This window comes from Talpa occidentalis, unplaced genomic scaffold (assembly GCF_014898055.3).
Source record: "Talpa occidentalis isolate TD23 unplaced genomic scaffold, MPIMG_talOcc4v2.1 talOcc4.8, whole genome shotgun sequence".
Classification (NCBI taxonomy): Eukaryota; Metazoa; Chordata; class Mammalia; order Eulipotyphla; family Talpidae; genus Talpa; species Talpa occidentalis.
The window spans coordinates 31,810,960-31,829,296 of NW_023605194.1; the positions used below are offsets into that span (position 1 = coordinate 31,810,960).

The following is an 18,337-nucleotide window of genomic DNA, read 5'->3' on the forward strand; positions in this document are numbered from 1 at the left end:
GTCTCTTATGGGGATGACTGGTGTCACGTGGTGTTGAGGGGAAACCTCACCTTTTTCTGCATTTCAATTTTGGTGAAAACATACATGTGTTATAATTTTAAGGTTTCAATGAGACAAAATATTTTCCATTTTATTTTTCCAGCATCAGCTGACCATTTGCTTCCCAGAAAGCTTCTTGTTTGTTTCTTCAGAAATGATCCAAGAATTTTGATAATGAGTTAAAACTGTAAAGTATTTGTTTGCTTGCCTTCCTACACAGAGTAGTACATGGATAACTGTGTAAAGTAATTAAAGAGTATGATTTTCCTTAGCTATTATGTTAAATGCTCTTTCCTAGTGCTAAAAGTTTGACATTTTTCTGAGACTTAAAGTATTTTACATGGTCATTACTTAGTGATGGTGACTAGTTCCTCACTTTCCCTCCTTCCTCATTTTTAATTAAGTGGTGTTATTATTATGAAATAGGAAATTGCATTAGTGTTAACTGAGAAAATAGGTTTTAATGATTTAATGGTGAGTGTTAGTGCATGGTTTTTAAGGATTCTAAGGCCATTTTGCTTTTCTGGGAGTTCCATCCTTGTGGTAGAACTAGTGGTTATTGAGTAAGTAGTTTCTGAAAAGTGAGAGAAAACAGTTGGAAATTAGGTTTCTGGTGAATAAATCAATTCCTATAAAAAGCTCCGGGGTCAAGTGCTTTTAAGAACCATTATAAATCATGAATGATTTATCATAAAAAATAATGGTAACTTAGTTGCTAGGAGCCCTTTTGTATGATTCTGGTTTTGAGTCAACCAACAAAAGGAAGAAAAATTCAAGCTACTCAGTTGTGGTTTTCACTGAATCTTTCTCAACTGTTGTGCTTTCTTCATCACCATAGCAACTTCAGCTCGTTTTGCTTTTGACTTTTATTTCCCCTGGAAAAACTTAGTATGCACCAATCATTGGACTCTTGAGGATAGTAAGAAATGTCTTTGGTATAACTAAATTAAAAGGCAGAAAAATGCTTTCTGCTGTGTATAGTTTGCAGATGTCTGCATTTAAATGTTTTTCAAACATTTGGATATCAGTTGATTAAAGTAACTGTTTAAGTTCATTTTCTTGAGAATAAAAGGTATAATTTCAAAGTTCCAGTTGTAATAAGTACTTTATTACAAGTCATACCTTCAACCTTACCAAGTTGGTAAATAATAAACTTTGTCATGGGTGGTGTTTCTTTAATTTCCTTTGAACTAGAAGCACAGGTTACTGTTAGCTGATCAGAATGTGTGATTGTTGATTTTAGACCTATTTCTAATGGCATCGATGCTGTGGTTTGCACCTTGTAATCACCCTACTAGGTTTATAGTTTAGAAGGCAGTGGGCTTTTCAAAGTACCTACCTCCATTGTTAGGTGAATGATAATCTATTATTATACCTGCTAGCATTGTTGCTCAAGACCCAGAGATGATCTCTTCCCAAATACTAGCAGTTCTATTATCAACAGAGGCTAACAATGGTCTAGAACTTTAGGAGACTTTTTAACAAAACCCCTAATTTTCTCCATTTCTTAGATAAATTTCGTTCCTTCTAGTTTCTGCCCGTATTGCCACTATTGATCCTGCTCAACTTTAGTCTGCACTGCCAGACTTCTAGCCAATAGAAAAGGAAGAAAGGCTTGATTTTATGAAAAGTGACAATACTATCTGATTTATAAATGTAACTATTTCAGGCATTTTTTTGATTCCCACTGAATGCATTAGATATAAGCACTAGGTAAGGAAAGTAACTTTTGCCCTCACTTAAGAAAGCAAGGGAAATTACAATAACTTAGTGTCTATACCACGGGCTGTAAAAGAACAATAGGGAAAAATGCTTCACAGGAGAAATACTGATTCTAAATATTGCATTATTACCCCCATGAATTTATCTTGAGAAACAAACAAGCCTTATTATGCTGTTTAAACTCCTATCATTTTAGATTTTGATGAGTAAATTTCTTGTTATTTGCTACTGCTTTGTAATACCTGTAATGTGATAATAGTTGAGATTGCCAGCTGCCTCTCTCGGTGGTCCCCTGCTGTCCTGGCAGGATGCCTAGAGTGGTGTTACCCTCTGCCCGCGAGCAAGCAAGCATAGGTGCCCACAGCTATTCGAGCACTGGCTTCACTTGGTTAGAACACTGCACCTTATTATTTAACAGCATTTTTGTTTTAAAGATAGAGTATTCCAAACTCTTTGGAATACTGTTTTTGTGCCTTGTACTTTTGCTTTTTAGTACTTTCTAGTACTTTTACATGTATGGGCACTTAATGGTAAGTTACTGAGAACTTGCATATAATGTCAAAATTTTTAGTGACCATGGCTTTTCTGTCCTCAGATTTTAAGTCAAAAAATAGTCATACAGGGCCTCCCCAGTGGCGCAGCGGTTGAGTGGAGCTGCCCGCAGCCTCTGCAGCACCGGTTTGTTTGATCCCCTGGGTCCGATCCCCGGACGCAGACCTCTCCTGCTGTGCCCACTGCTCCCCTCAGCAGTGTACTTTGGTCCTCCTGCCTGTTCTGCTTCCCGCTCTGACTCTGGTGAATTCTCTCACCTTCCCGTGCTTCTGACTGTACCCAGTGCTTGTATAAGTAAATAAATAAATAAATTTTAAAAATGAATAAATAAACAAATACATCTTTTAAAAAAAAGAATAGCATTAAACCTATTTAAAAAAATAGTCATACACTTAGAGAAACACATATTTGATCGCCTAAAACATGCCATTTTCTGTGTTAGGCACTAGGAATTAGGGTAGTGAAAAAACGAGGTCTGTCTTAACAGACCAGCTTACCTGGAGTGGGCATCAAATAGCAGACAAATACATAAAGTCATTGGTAAAATATTAAATAATGTAGAAGAGGCTATAGAGTAGGGATGAGGAAGCAGTCAGTGCTCTTTAAAGTCTTCTAACTATAACCATTTTATTTTTCCAGTAGGCCAAAGGTAGAAGTTCTGCTTTCTTCTTCACATGGTCTTTTGATTATATATACAATAGATAAAATTCTCTTAGAACTTAATCATTTATGTTTAGATATGTGTTTTCTGAAACACAAAAGAAGCCCTGCTTTAAAAATGACTAATGGTGGTTTCTCAAATTGAGTGGACTTCCTTAAAAAAAAAAAAATTCATTTTGAAGGTAATGTTTGTCTTGTAGAATCTTAGGTACTGTTCGGCATAAGTCTCTGGAGGATAGGACTGTGTCTTATCCTCTCTAAATCACCAGGATCCCTGCTTATCTTCTCCTACCAGAAAGCAGAAACTGAACTTCAACACCAAACTTTTTCTCTTAACTCTCAGAATACTTAAAATCAAATATTTTGCTTGTTCTATAGCTATGGGTGTGTAATTAGCAACTTTTCCTCTTGACTTTTTTATGTTGGCTTTTTATTATAAGCTACTTCAAGTGTTTTTGAAAGTATAGACATTTCAGAGAGAAGCTTTTTAAAAAAACTTGCCAGAAGGATGTTCTAAATAAATCCCTTTCTTTCTCAACCCACCTACCCCACCCCACCCCCGCCTTTTTTTTTTTTTTTTAATACTCTACCAGGTATCCGTTACAGCACTGATGTAAGTGTGGATGAAGTAAAAGCTTTGGCTTCTCTGATGACATATAAGTGTGCAGTGGTTGGTAAGTGATTGATTCTCTTTTGTTAATACCTAATAAAAACTCTTGGGAAATATGTTTATATGCAAGGTTACTTTTAAAATGTACCTCATCTAATTTTTAAGTGTAGATCTTTATTTCAATCCCTTTCCATACTCTGTAAATATGACCAAATCGTAGTAGAAGGAAAATAAGTATGCTGTTGTCTTTTAGAAGTGATAAAGCACACTGATTAAATATGCATGGTAACTTGTCTAGCCTTGTAACTTTCGTTCATGAGAATATTTATGTATACTATTTTAGAAGGGATGTCGATTCATTTCCTTCATGAAATTCAAGCTTAATGCAACATACTTTTTTTTTTTTTAATATTTTGTAGTGCTTTCTACTTTTCTAGTATTCTTACCCTTTATATGGAAGTAACAACTTTCAGTTTTCTCTTTCAGATGTACCATTTGGGGGTGCCAAAGCAGGTGTGAAGATCAATCCCAAGAACTATACTGTAAGTATCAAAAGTGAAATTTGTGTACACACTGCATTTATAGAGGGCTTGAAATTAGAAAGAATGGAAAAACAAGTAAATAATTAACTCATTGGGTATTTGGCCACATTAAAAGGTTACCTGCTTAATGTCAATGTCCTTTTTCATTTTCTTACTTGGTTAAATGGTAATTAATACCTTCATATTTTTAAACATTTAATCTATATTTATATATTACTGTGAGATTTTTATGTCTGGTCTTAGTGACACAAATAGTTTAATCCAGTAGAAATTTAGTTGTTTTTCTCCTATCTGTTCCAAGTTAATTAAAGTGATTTATTACTAGCTTTATTTATGGCTGTTATTTATATCTGTACACAAACATAATAAATATATGATTTTTATAATGTACCCTTTAAATGAAAATATACCATAGAGATTGCTCATTGGGTCCTATGTTAATACAAAGAGAACAGCAGCTTGTACTTGAGCCCTAGTTCTAGCTGCTGATTGTATAACCTAATTTCAGATCTCACATTTTCTTACTTTTAAAGTCAGAATATATAAGATCTGAGGATCATACAAGAAAATATATATTAATGTCCTATAAATGGAAAATATGCATCTGTTACCTCCAGAACTGGTTTTTCTGTGAAAATATTTTTTCATTATTATTTTTATCTTTTTCTTTTATAGGATAATGAATTGGAAAAGATCACAAGGAGATTCACCATGGAACTGGCAAAGAAGGGCTTTATTGGTATGTGTTGACTTGTAGTTTACTGCCTGGAGTGGAACATTCAGATTCTTGCTTTATGTATATATACATGGATAGGGTTGCCCTTTTACTTTGAGAAAGTGCATTGAGGTCCTTGGGTTGCAGTGTGGGTACCATAAGAAATCACGTCCACCTTTTCTTCATCAATATAACAGCATTGCACAATCTCTAATGCAACATCCAGAAGACCAAGGCCCTACTTCTAGGAACTTAGTAATACCTATATTATTTAAAAAAAAAAAATTTAACTTAAAAAAGCAGCTTTACAATACTAATCCGTTCTTAAAACAGTGAGGTATCTGATACCTTTTGGAATCGGAGGCATGAGCAATCCTGTTCCTTGAAAGCAGGTGGGAGATGGAGAGACACTTGGCTGATGATTCACTATGCTACCACTGGCTGATTTTTGAGGATTCCTTCCTGAGGCTCCTAATGTTTTATTCCTAGGAGCTTTTTGCCAAGCATACTGAATTTCTGAGGGTACAGAACTTCATTTGCTCGATGTTTTTGTATCATACTATTATATGTGTCATGTTCTTTCATATGAGATATGAATATGAATATCTCTAATATAAATATTTGTCATATAATCTTTAACTTTCAAATAAATTAAGTCTGTTTCTTTTGCTCTAAAATGATTCTGATTAATTTTAATAAAATAGACAAAATTATTTAATAGAATATTTACCCTTTTAACATCATTAAAGAAGACTAAAATTGGGGAAAAGATCTACTTTTTCTGTTTTCCTAACCCTGTGTTTTTCTTCCCTAACAATCCCCCATGTGTTTCCTCTTAGCTCAAATCTCAAATTTATTTAATAATTTTAAGTGTTTTCAGATTTTATTCTGTCATATTTATTGGCCACGTCTAGATACATATAGCTTAATTTTCTGGGTATTGACAAGTACTACACAGTTCCAAAAGCTTAAAAAATGATTCATTGAAACTAAAAGCTTACATGTAAAAGCTTCATTAACCTACAATGCAAGTAAACTGATATCTGGACCCAGAAAACTTTGTCTTGGAGAGACAGAAGATTTTTATTCTTTCGTTCAGGTCACAGAACTACTTAGTCCTAGGCAAACCTTTGGAATTGATATGATTTCTCTGTTGTTTTCTAATGTCCCTCAAACAGAAAGTTTGAAATTAGACCTGAGTGACCCTGTCTCACTGAGTATAGGATCAGCTTTCAGTTTCTACAAGAAAAAAGTAGAGTTGTGTGAGGTGAAAGGTAGGTTTGGAGAGGTTAGACTTTAGGAGAGTTTCAAGATGCATGCCTAAGGAAAAGAGTACTAGGATACAGAAGAGTTACAGTTTGCATGGGGGAGTGGAATAGAAGGGTTGTCAGAATCAATCCTTGACATTTCAAAGTTGTTTATCAGTTCTGTATGCATTATATCACAACTTGTAAGTACCTTTAGCTAGAACCTTGGCCCCTGAAATGTGGAAGAATATTAAAATGTACATTGTTCTATTGGTTAAAAAATGAAAGTTACAGGAAGAACTCAAGTACAACATTTAGAAAGAACTTTATTTAGAGCTGTGTTTTTTTTCTTTTTTAAAGATGAGTTTGTAGTATAGCATTGAAACAAAACAGGTTAGCCATATGGCTGAAATCCAACCTGAGTAAGTTCCTGCATATCATTCCAAACCTCTGCACATAGACGTACAAATAGAAGTGTACCTAAGGTGTTGATATAATGAAAGTGTATACATATACTGTACGGAACCTACTTTTTTTACTTGTATGTTTGGTGATTTTCCCAAGTCATTCACAAAAACACAATCCTTTTTAATGTTTGCATGGTATTTCTTTAATTGAACCTCAAGATAATTGGGTTGTTTTTATTCTTACTATTGTTGATAGAAAAATTTCTTTATTTCCTGTCCTAATAGATTTGAGTGAGCATCATTTAATACATTTCTACCTGAGATTGCACTGTGACCATTACTAATAGTACTGTCACCAGTATCTATTACTGCCCTTGAGCTGACTTCTTGTATTCTCGAACTTTTTAATTTGCTGTGATCTGAAAAATTGAAAGTCAAAGCCTGAAACTTTATGTACACTGAGTGAGTTTTCACAGTAAGGTCAAAACAACATTCTACTATGATTAAAAATATTATGGGCCTTAATATAAGTGCTTCAGTTGTGTGGCTTTCTCAAGAGCCCTTCTTTTTTCTACTTGGTGAAGGGGTCTTATACTCCCAGTGAGTGATATAGTACTGTGTTATACACATCTACTCAATAACCACAGCAATCCTCTTCATATAGGGTGAGGTGGTACTGTTATCTCTAATTGCAATTTAAGGAGCTGGGGTCAAGAGAGGCTCAGCTGATTGGCCTGTGCTTGCACATTCAGAAGTTCTACTGAGTGGTTTATATCTGTTGTACATAGCTAATTTCCAAATATATAGAAAGTAAGTGCAACAAGTGAGTTTACCTTAAAAGCTGTGTGTGCAATGCCCTTTCCCTCTGCCCCCAGGCCCTGGCATTGATGTGCCTGCCCCAGACATGAGCACTGGAGAGCGGGAGATGTCCTGGATTGCTGACACCTATGCTAGCACCATAGGACACTATGTGAGTACAAACAGAAGTGTGAGGGCATCATTTGCTGTCTATAAGAAATAACAATTAAACTGATCATATATTTAGAATGGGGAATTCACTGGATTTTACTTCCCTCTATTTGTAAACCATGGATGTAGTGAATATGGATTAAACTTTTAACTTAATGTTGCCCTCTCCTAGATGCTAGGATGGGAAACTCAAAGAAAGATCATCAGCCAGGGCAGGGCACACCCCTTAGAAACTAGAAGGGAAACAAAGAAGCATTTAATTCTATTATTTTTTCCCCTCAAAGACTTTGATTTAACAGGAACTACACACATAAACAAACATGGCATGAAAATAGTGTGATAAAAGGATAGAGAGTTATGATTTCTGAAAGAAAGCTTGTTGAAAGAGTTGTTTGGGCTAGACCTTTGAAATAGTTAGAATTTTAACAGAGATTTGAGAGCTAGGAGAATAATTAGTAGAACTCTGATTTTCTGTGAAAATAAGGCATATTTGGAAAGATGAAGAGATAAATGAGCTAGGATTATAAAGTGGTTTTGTCATATTTGCTAGTCAGAGGGAAACTTTGAAGCTGACCCTTCCATAGGACAGAGTGGGCTCGCAGCAGGAGAGGTTGCTGGAGGAAGGAAACAACCTCATGCTGTCAGGCCTGTCGTGTGGAGCCTGGGGAGAAGCACTGGCACAATACAGGGGTAGACTGAGTGGGTTGAATGTTTGGGATCAAGGAAAAGGGCAAGGTTGAGTCATAGAGAACCAGGAGGACTAGAATATGGGGGACTGAGCAGAAGCAGTGACTTTATACAGAGCACAAGAGAAAAACTCCTTGAAAGGGATGTAACCTTTAAAAAAAAAAAATTGAAGGAGTGGAGAGAGAAAGAAAGTTAGAAGATAGTCATTTAATTTAAAAGACGTATCAAGGGCCTCCCTGGTGGCACAGGGGTTAAGCACCGCACTGTGAAGCTATCCACAGCCTCTGCAGCACAAGTTCAATCCCCAGCCAGCCAGTGAGATACCCACATGGCACAGTAGAACTCTCCTGACTCACCCACTGCTCCCTTCAGCAGTGTATTTTGGTCAGTCTGCCTGTTCTGTTCTCCACTCTGTCTCTGGAAAATCCTCTCGCCCAACTACCCCACCCCACCCCCCACATCTCTGGCCTGTACCCCAGCTCTTATATGTATAAATAAATCTATTTAAAAAAAAATAAAAGACATAATCAAGGAAGGGGAAGGAGGAGGAGCAAGCACAAAGTGGGGAGGGAGCAGGCTGGACTATGGTCATGGGCATTGGGTGGTAGGAGCACTGTGGGAACAGCAGTGGAAAAAGGGGGATCCTGTATTTCCAAAATATAAACAACAGTGTAAACCAATGTTACTCAATGAAAATAAATTGCATGCACAAAATATAATAACTACATATCATGTACCTACTAAGTGCAAGCTATTGGGGGAACTGCTAGGAGAAGTTGTGATGCCATGCAAGAGTAATGAGGGCCTGAACAGTCTCCACTTAAGAAAAATGGCATCAGGAAAGAGACACCCTAAAAGGTGGCTATTGGACAGAGTATAAGGCGTTTGTTATTGTTTGGTGTGGAAAGATCAACCATGGAGAAAAAGAGGCATATTTTTCCCATGTGGGAAGAAACATGAGGGAGGGGCTGCAGGTGAAGGAATTTAGAGATCAGTGTCATTTCCTAAGTGGTACGATCTGTAATTCAAAACATAGGCAGACAGCCTGAATTCTAGAACTGGCTCTCTCACATATCATTTCCACGATCTGTGGCCAGTACCTTACATTCCCTGTACCTAGTTTCCTTGTATGTAAAATAATAACAATAATACAAACTACAGTCATGTAATTAAATGAATGCACTTCCAACAGTACCCAGCCCTTAGAAAGCAAAAAACAATAAATGTTTCTAAACACTTTATCAGATTATTTGCACAAATCCCCTGAAATAAAATGGGAGCAGTGGAAAACTGAAGAATTTTGATTACGATTTCCCAAAATGAGGTTTTCCCTGCCACCATTTTATGTTAAAATGAGTTCTGTGTATAGTCACTCATTCCTTTAGAGCAAGACACTAGATTGAAGAGGGCAAAGTAGTAGGCAGCATATTGTTAGTCATAGCTCATCCCCAGTGGTGACAGCAAAAGGTTTTGTGAGGCACCAACAGCTAAAGCTTGGACTATACCAGTAAAAATTTTCCTCCTTAAAGTGACAGGAAATCCAAAATCAGAAATTTGTTTAAAATAAAAAACGCTTAATCTAAGGAAGACACAGTTTTAGTGACTTATTTCCAGACATCAACCTGAACCATTCACTTCTTCTGTCTTGCCCCACACAGAAGAGCAGGTGTTGGAGGGAGAGTGTGCTCCTAGTCTTCCAGGACTAATAGGTATGCTGGGGAGCTGTGCAGCTGGCACTTTGCCTGACCTCGGACAGGATTGCTGTCAGCTCCAGCATTTGCACTCACTGTTTAAAAGCACTTGGCAGTAGGTTTGCAATTCTGTATTCATAAGTGCTAATTATTCATGAAAGAAAGGCTGTGGGAAAACTACTAATTCTATAAATCACTTTACTAGATTGCCTTTTTTTTTTCACTTGCTCTTGTTTTTGTTGGTAATTATACAAGTAATACAATTTTAAGTTCTCTCTGTAAAAATATTCAAGCAATACAAATAAAGATCAGGTCATTTAGTACCTCACCCAGCTAGAACATATATTGGGGGCTAGGGACTATGGGGTAAAGTAAGGCACTTTAACTTGTTTCACATGGGTGGCAAATTGCCTCAACAAGATTATTAAATAGTCCATACTACGGCACTGTTTTAAAATGCTACCTTCGTTTTATATCGATTTCCTATATATCATAGGAATATCTCTTAAGTTTCTCTTGTGCCACTGATGGATTTATCTGTTCTGTCTGTACTTTGGTTGCTGTTAATGGTATATTTGATACCTTGGAGGGATGCTCTTCCCAAGTCCATTTCTTTTTACAAGATTCATCAGTTGAAATTGTACAGAAAGGTGGGTGGTGAAGACTGTTCCCCTCCCACTCCTCTTTACAGAGCTACCCTGTTCACCCACAGCATGGCCCTCTGTGGTCACCCACATGTACCTTTTTTATCCTTTAACCCAAATGATATACTAGATACATGAAAAATTGAATTCCTAGAAGTAGACTTTCTGGATTAATTTAGATTTTTGTTTTTTGTTGTTTTTGAGCTTCTTAAAAATACCTGTATCATAAGTTTTATTAAATACTGAATATTTTTATTTTGATAAGGACTCCAAATTGCTCTGGAAACATTTTTTAAAGTGTCATTTTATTGAATATCTGGTTAATTTGATGGCAAAAATACTTTGGGATCATTGAGTCTTATCCAGGAACACTATGTGATACCTCTTCCTATCTTTAGGCTTTTGTTTTGGTGATATGCTCACATCTTTGGAAATTTTAAGACACTTACATGGTTGGGATGTATTACCCTGGCTTCATAAGGCTTAAATATTTGTTGCAGGAATAATAGTTTTAAGCTCACTTATCTCCACTTTCATGATAATGTTATTTGTACTTATTCGATGTTAAATTCCTAAAAACCTGTTTCTCCCATCAGAAAATAAAATCTACTTTATACTTTCTAGGAACACAAGTCTGAAAAAGTATCCCTTTTGATGAAGGTGAACCTTAAACACAATTAATTAAATAAATGTTTCAACTTAATCCTTCATTATGTTGGTTCATCACAGAAACACCCTGGTATTTTAGCATCTAAGTTTTGGTATTTTGACTTCTCTTGCAGGATATTAATGCCCATGCCTGTGTTACTGGCAAGCCCATCAGCCAGGGTGGAATCCATGGGCGTATCTCTGCTACTGGTAGGGGAGTTTTCCATGGGATTGAAAACTTTATCAATGAAGCTTCCTACATGAGCATTTTAGGAATGACACCAGGGTTTGGAGATAAAACATTTGTTGTTCAGGTAAAAAATTTCATTTTCTTAAAGAATTACAGATATACATAAAATTTTTAAAGTTTTTAGATTTGCAGTTTTTTGAAGTCAATAATTTTGAATCTCATAAGTTTTAGAACTTTTGTTTTCATAATAATAAATACTTTATTTCTTGAAATTTGGTTTAATTCTTGAAATTACAACTGCTTTACGTATCTCTCAGATATATAGAGGGCTATTACCAGCTGCTTTTGGTCAAAATTTAAATCAAAATTGTTTCCAGAATGTGAAAAGTCTTAAACTAGTAAAGGTTTGCAGTGTTCCAAATTTCAACTTTCAGGTTGCTATTTGATTATTTTAATGCTACTTTATATAATAATTTATATTTCTCCCAGTTAGCAACTTATTATTTTACGGTCATAGGGTATCTAATCATCAGGAACTAAGGACCTTGGTGGTACGGTTGATACCACTGCCATGTCTTGGATTCCCCATTCTTAAAATGGAAATATATAGTTAAAGAGAAGCATTTAGTTCATTTTAGATAAAGGATTTGTGAATTGCTTCTAAGCTAACAGAATGTATGTTAGTGAGAATATGGCACTTGCTTATATCTTCTATACTAGAACTTTGATTTTTATGTCAAAGTTATATAATTGTTCTTCACAGGGATTTGGTAATGTGGGCCTGCATTCTATGAGATATTTACATCGTTTTGGTGCTAAATGCGTTGGTGTTGGTGAATCTGATGGAAGCATATGGAATGCAAATGGTATTGACCCAAAAGAACTGGAAGACTACAAATTGGTATGTTAATCTAATGTCTGGACTGTTTTCCCTGAATATTATTAAAGTAAATTTTAACAATATTATTTCCCTTGCTTATTTTTGGAAGTGTAACTTTAAAAGCTTTTGACAAATGAGTCTCCATATAATGGATACCAAGCATAAACATTTAAGTTCTGCTGAAGTCATTAATCCTAATTTTCCATCAATTCCAGCAACATGGATCAATCATGGGCTTCCCCAAGGCCAAGCCTTACGAAGGTAACATTTTGGAGGCTGAATGTGACATATTGATTCCTGCTGCAAGCGAGAAGCAGCTGACCAAGTCCAATGCACCCAGGGTCAAAGCCAAGGTGAGAGCATGATGGAGACCTGGTTAACCTTATCAGTGTGGAATTGAAGGTCATAGAAAAACTATAACTGTATTTCCTCTTTTCTTTTTAGCACCTTTTATTGGCATAACTTTATACCTCACATTTCGTCTAAATATACAATTTAAGGGCCTCCCCGGTGGCGCAGTGGTTGAGCGCTGGGTTGTGAAGCTGCCCGCGGCCTCTGCGGCGCTGGTTCGATCCCCGGCTGCTCCCTGGCCACCGGCGGAGGATCCCACATGGCGCGCAGACCTCTCCTGCCGCCCGCTGCTCCCCTCAGCAGTGTACTTCGGTCCTTCTGCCTGCTCTGCTCCCCACTCTGGCTCTGGTGAATTCTCTCACCCTCCCGCGCTTCTGACTGTACCCAGTGCATGTATAAACAAAACAAACAAACAAATTAAATAAATAAATAAATAAATAAATAAATAAAAACATGCCTCTATTTTAAAAAAAATAAATAAATAAATATACAATTTAATGACTTAATAGAGAAAAATAACCCTTATTAATTTTTTTTTTTTTTAAGTTTTTTATTTATTTGTTTGTTTGTTTATACATGCACTGGGTACAGTCAGAAGCGCGGGAGGGTGAGAGAATTCACCAGAGCCAGAGCGGGGAGCAGAGCAGGCAGAAGGACCGAAGTACACTGCTGAGGGGAGCAGCGGGCGGCAGGAGAGGTCTGCGCGCCATGTGGGACCCTCCTCCGGTGGCTGGGGAGCAGCCGGGGATCGAACCGGCGCTGCAGAGGCCGCGGGCAGCTTCGCAACCCAGCGCTCAACCGCTGCGCCACCGGGGAGGCCCACCCTTATTAATTTAATTTTAACCAGATGTATGCTTCTCCCCAGAACTCCATGCTCATATATATATACACGTCTCTCGGATTCCATGGAAGAGGTTTGACAATGTTACTGACATTTTTGTATGTTCCTCATTCTTTTGCAGATCATTGCTGAAGGTGCCAATGGACCAACAACTCCAGAAGCTGATAAGATTTTCCTAGAGAGGAACATTATGGTTATTCCAGTAAGTCATCCATGTTTGCCAGGTTTTATGTGTACTTGAAATCATAATTGCCTTTTGCAGGGAATTGGTGCAAAGGGGTAAGTGTTAGTTTTCCAAATTATAGTGAAATTTTTAATCTTTATTTTACTTACGAAGATGCACTTGGGCCTCCCTCGTTGTCTAAGGATTAAGTCTCAGCACTAAGACCGCTATGGCCTGAGTTCAGTCACTGGCCAGGAAGCTAACCCACATATGGCACAGCAGACCTCTCCTCTTTGGCCAACTGTTCCCCTCAGCAGAGTATTTCAGTAAATCCACCTGTTCTTTTTCTGCTCCCCACTCCATCTCTGGTGAATCCTCTCACCCTCTCTGCATCTCTGGCATATGCAGTACTTCTACGCATAAATAAATAATATTTGAAATTTTTAAAAATTAAAAAAAAAATGCAGTCAAAGTGTGGGTAGACCTGAGTATTTTTTTCCAACTTCAGACTCTTCAGTATGTACCTGGTCTTTTCATTCCCCACCACCACCATCCCTTGTATCCCTTGGTCCCTTTCCCTCCCACTTAACCTCAGAGTCCTAAGATATTTATTGATGTCCGCTAGTTTCTCCAAGTGTTTTATGTTGTCATATTATGTGCTATGTAAATATCCGGTATTTTTTTATTGTTCTGACTTAATTTGTTACATATATAATTCTCTGAAATTCCCACCATTTTGTTAACAATGACTATATTTCATCTTTTCTTGTGGTAGCAGTACCGCACTCCATGGTGTGTATTGTAGTTAGTCTTTTTAAGAATTCATTTATATAAATGTGTATTGTGCTATAATTACTATTCTAAATTAAACTCTAAGATATTCTGTGATTTCTAACCTAATGCATTTCAAGTGTCCCTTGCTGCTTTACTCAGAAAGCTATGATAAGGAATATGTATTCAACATTTTCAAAGAATAAGAATGGGGTCTATACCAAAGGTTATTGGAAATTGGAAGATAATGTGGACTTGGGATACATTTGAAAAAGCCACATGGCTGAGAACACTTATCTTCAATCTAACTAAGATAGAGTGCCCTCTGGTAATGAAGAGGGAGTATTAATTTTCTGGTAAGACATCCTGTGGACAATCTTATCTAGTGGTTAGTGGGCAAGCAGTGTTATTTGAGAACTTTTTTGGTGAAGAAGAGGCACTAACAAAGTTGATTAAATGCTTATTGACAAATAAATTGCCCCAGAATTTTTTCTGAATTGAAAAAACTTCAGATAGGTTGGGAAGGGGGTTGCTTAAGTATAAATACAGAGTTTCTAAACCATCAGAGAGTTTGAAGAGTAATCTGCTTTAAAAATTAAATCTTATAGTCATTGTAAGCGCTTATTAAAACCATTGTCTTCTCACCTTTTGATGTCTTTGTGTAACTTTTTGTGCATAGGATCTCTATCTGAATGCTGGAGGAGTGACAGTGTCTTACTTCGAGTGGCTAAAGAACCTAAATCATGTCAGCTATGGCCGTTTAACCTTCAAATATGAAAGAGATTCTAACTACCACTTGCTTAGTAAGTTCTGATGAGCTGTTTTCCAAAAATTATCTTTAGGCCAGCTTAAAAAAAAGAAAAAAACACCTTATATTTAAAAGGTTGTAATCCTAGAGAATTTAATCTCACAACAACATACTGATTCTGTCTAATGAGACCTAGACCAAAAATGTAGAATTTCTTTATGGGTGTTCAATAGATTAGCACTCACATTATTTGTAGTCAGATATTCTTTGATGTAATGTTCCCAAAACATAATGTTCAGCTTAGTAATATAAGGAGTATAATTTTAAATCATGAGCTACTGTTGATACTCATCCACTTCTATCTGTGGTTGCTCTTAATAAAGAAAGACCTACCTATTGTCAAGAAGTTTGAGTCTTCTGATGAGAAAACTGGTTTTCTTTGACTAGAGTAGGCTGCAGATTTAGCAGTAGAATTTATCGTCAAGTTGAAATAAGACCAAGACCTCCAGCTGAGCTTCTTACTCAGCCCACTGAGAATCTGGGTAAAGTGTTCCATCTATTTCCTTTTCTTTTTCCCTGAGCAATTTCTTTTTGAAAGAGCCAAGGAAAAACCCTGGTAATGGGTGTTATGGAAACTGAGCAGTGACCTAAATTCATGTTTATATAGGAATTTGGCAAATTGCTTTATTTCTTTTAACTGAGTTTTAAATGATTAACTGTTTTATGCCTTTGGTGTCAAAGGTTTTTTCTGACGTTCCTTCTTGGCCTGTGTCCTATGAATATATGTTTCAGGACTTCTTTTGGTTCTGCTTCATTTTTTTTCCTAGCAGTGTCTTATTTTGATCTCTTGTTTTTTATAGTGTCTGTTCAAGAAAGTTTGGAAAGAAAATTTGGAAAGCATGGTGGAACTATCCCTGTCGTACCCACAGCAGAGTTCCAAGACAGAATATCGGTGAGTGAGCCCGTAACTGAGTTGTATTTTGCACACATTGCCTGCTGTCTGTAGTCTCAGACCAGGTATATTGATTTGAGTTGAGGGGTAGTAGTCAACATGACAGTAATTATGAGACCTGTGTGTGCTTGTACCTTCTTTTGTTATGTTCTAAAATTGGACTAGCGTTCTAGCTTAAAATAAATAATTGATGGTTCTGCTTTTGATACTTTCGCAACACAGATGACTCAACAAGTGAGTCTAACATAATTGTGAAGCATTATTATGTTTTAATTCTTAAGTTTCAGAAATAGGATCGAAAAGTAAACATTAGATATATGAAAAATTGACTTTGCTGTGTGAACACAAATAAGAGAGTTAGAGAGTTAAAGAAAACCGATTTTAAAAGGTATTTTGTGTTAATTACTGACAGTATATTAATAATGCATATCACTGACAGAGTATATTAATAATGCATATCACAAAAAGAACTCCTAAACAGCAAGTGCCAGAAGACATGAACAACAAAGTCAGAAGAAGTAGGCCTAGAAACATAGTTTTGCCTTGCTGTTAAAAGAAATACAGATTAAAATAAACTTTCTTTAATGCACTAAACTAGCACAAATAATTAATGAATTCTGTACTCAGAATGTCTGTGGTAAGGCTGCTGTACCTCTATTCCGATGACGGTGCACATCAGTGAAGCTCTGAGAATTCTGAAGTTATTGAAATGTTCCTGCTCTTAAACTTGACACTATAATATTGTGCCCTGTAAGAATTTATCCTAAGAAAATACTTCTGAAGGAATAGAATGTCTCCATGTATGATGATGAAATTGGAACTATATGTACAGTCACTTTTTTAAATTGATTTGGTTAAATCTAATGTATATATATGGCAGAGAAATAGCTAAGTAATTATATTTTTTCTTAAAGATTCAGTCATGAAAAATAATTGAAGACTATATTTCAACATGGGGAAGAGTTAGGGTTTTGTTTTGAAGAAGGAAAGATCATTTCTGTACTCTGGGTTATTCCCTAAATAAACCTTCCTCTTTCTCAGAACCATGTCTCTTAGTTCTGGCCTCTGTCGGGAGTGCCCTGACCCATCCTGAGTTTAAGTATCACCACATCTCTGATCGTCACCCTCCTTGTGCCAGAAATTCATACCTCCTTCCATCACAAGTAGCTGAATTCATCAGCTGCTGTTGCTGCTCTTAGATGGACTTCTTACTCCTCCCTGTGGTCACCCCATGTCCCGACACATGTCTGGACCATAGCTTTCACTCAGATTGAAACTGAGAGGGAGTACAGAAAGAAGACAGCCAGTTGGTTAGGAAGGCAGATACTGTAAATGACCTTTGTCCTTTACTGACTAACTTTAGTCCCTCTCATCCCCTGATGTCCTCACTTCTCTCGTTGTCTAACTTAAATTCCATGTTCCATCACTACAGTCACTCCTGGTCTTGTTTTGCTTCCTTAACTCCTTAACCCTGATGAAATCCAACTCTACCCTCTCCGTGCCTGTACCCCCATAGCTGGAGACCCCGCTGGCTCCTGAAATTCTGACCACTGACCTCAAGTAGGCTCTCAGGGCCACCCAGCAATCATTCTACTTTTCCTAGTTCCATTCCTCTCTCATTCTCCTGATTGATCAAATAATTTCTCCTCACTCTCCTGCACTCCAGCTCATGATCTGATAATCTACCCAGAGGAAAACTGAAGCATTCAGACAACGTCCACGTTCCGTGGTTCCTGGTACCTGTACTGTCCTGTGTCATCTCTCCTTTTGATATAGATCAGCTCTGCTTTAAATAAGCCCCAGGCTTGTTCTGGTCATTAGATGGCTTGTTTTCCAATTCCCAAATGTACTGCTCAGCAGATCTTCCCCCCTCTCCTATATCATGTCTTCTACTCAGTCAGTCCTATTATCTTTTAAAAAAAAAAATAAATCTTAATCCCAGTTTTCCTTCCCGTTTTATTTGTGTTGTATTTTTTATTTCCCTTATAGCAAACCTCAAGAGTTGTGTATACTGGTTTTGTTTTGTTTTGTTTTTAATTTTTTTTACATCATTGTTCATTTTGTATACTCTGCTTCTAATTCTTTCTTCTTTCATACTGGAACCTACTCGTATGCCCACCGCCCACCAAAACTTTTCTTATCAAGGTAATGAATAGCATCAGCATTGCCAAATCCAAAGATCATTTGCAGTCCTCATCTTGCTTACCTGTCAGCAGCTCATCATTAATGGTCACTCTCCCTTGAAATGTTTTGTTCCTAACTTTTTTTTTTTTTAAGTTTGATTTATTTATGCATACAAGATCAGGGG

At 36.8% G+C, this 18,337-nt stretch overlaps 1 protein-coding gene across 1 annotated transcript in view; it reads left to right on the plus strand.

Annotated features, from left to right (window-relative positions):
• GLUD1 (glutamate dehydrogenase 1) overlaps nt 1–18,337 on the plus strand; it is a 31,560-nt gene that overhangs the window by 9,683 nt on the left and 3,540 nt on the right. Inside the window, 10 exon segments of the mRNA XM_037495918.2 lie at nt 3,567–3,647; nt 4,070–4,125; nt 4,801–4,864; nt 7,370–7,464; nt 11,268–11,447; nt 12,087–12,224; nt 12,419–12,556; nt 13,517–13,597; nt 15,009–15,132; nt 15,938–16,029. Coding sequence (XP_037351815.1) covers nt 3,567–3,647; nt 4,070–4,125; nt 4,801–4,864; nt 7,370–7,464; nt 11,268–11,447; nt 12,087–12,224; nt 12,419–12,556; nt 13,517–13,597; nt 15,009–15,132; nt 15,938–16,029 — 1,049 coding nt within the window.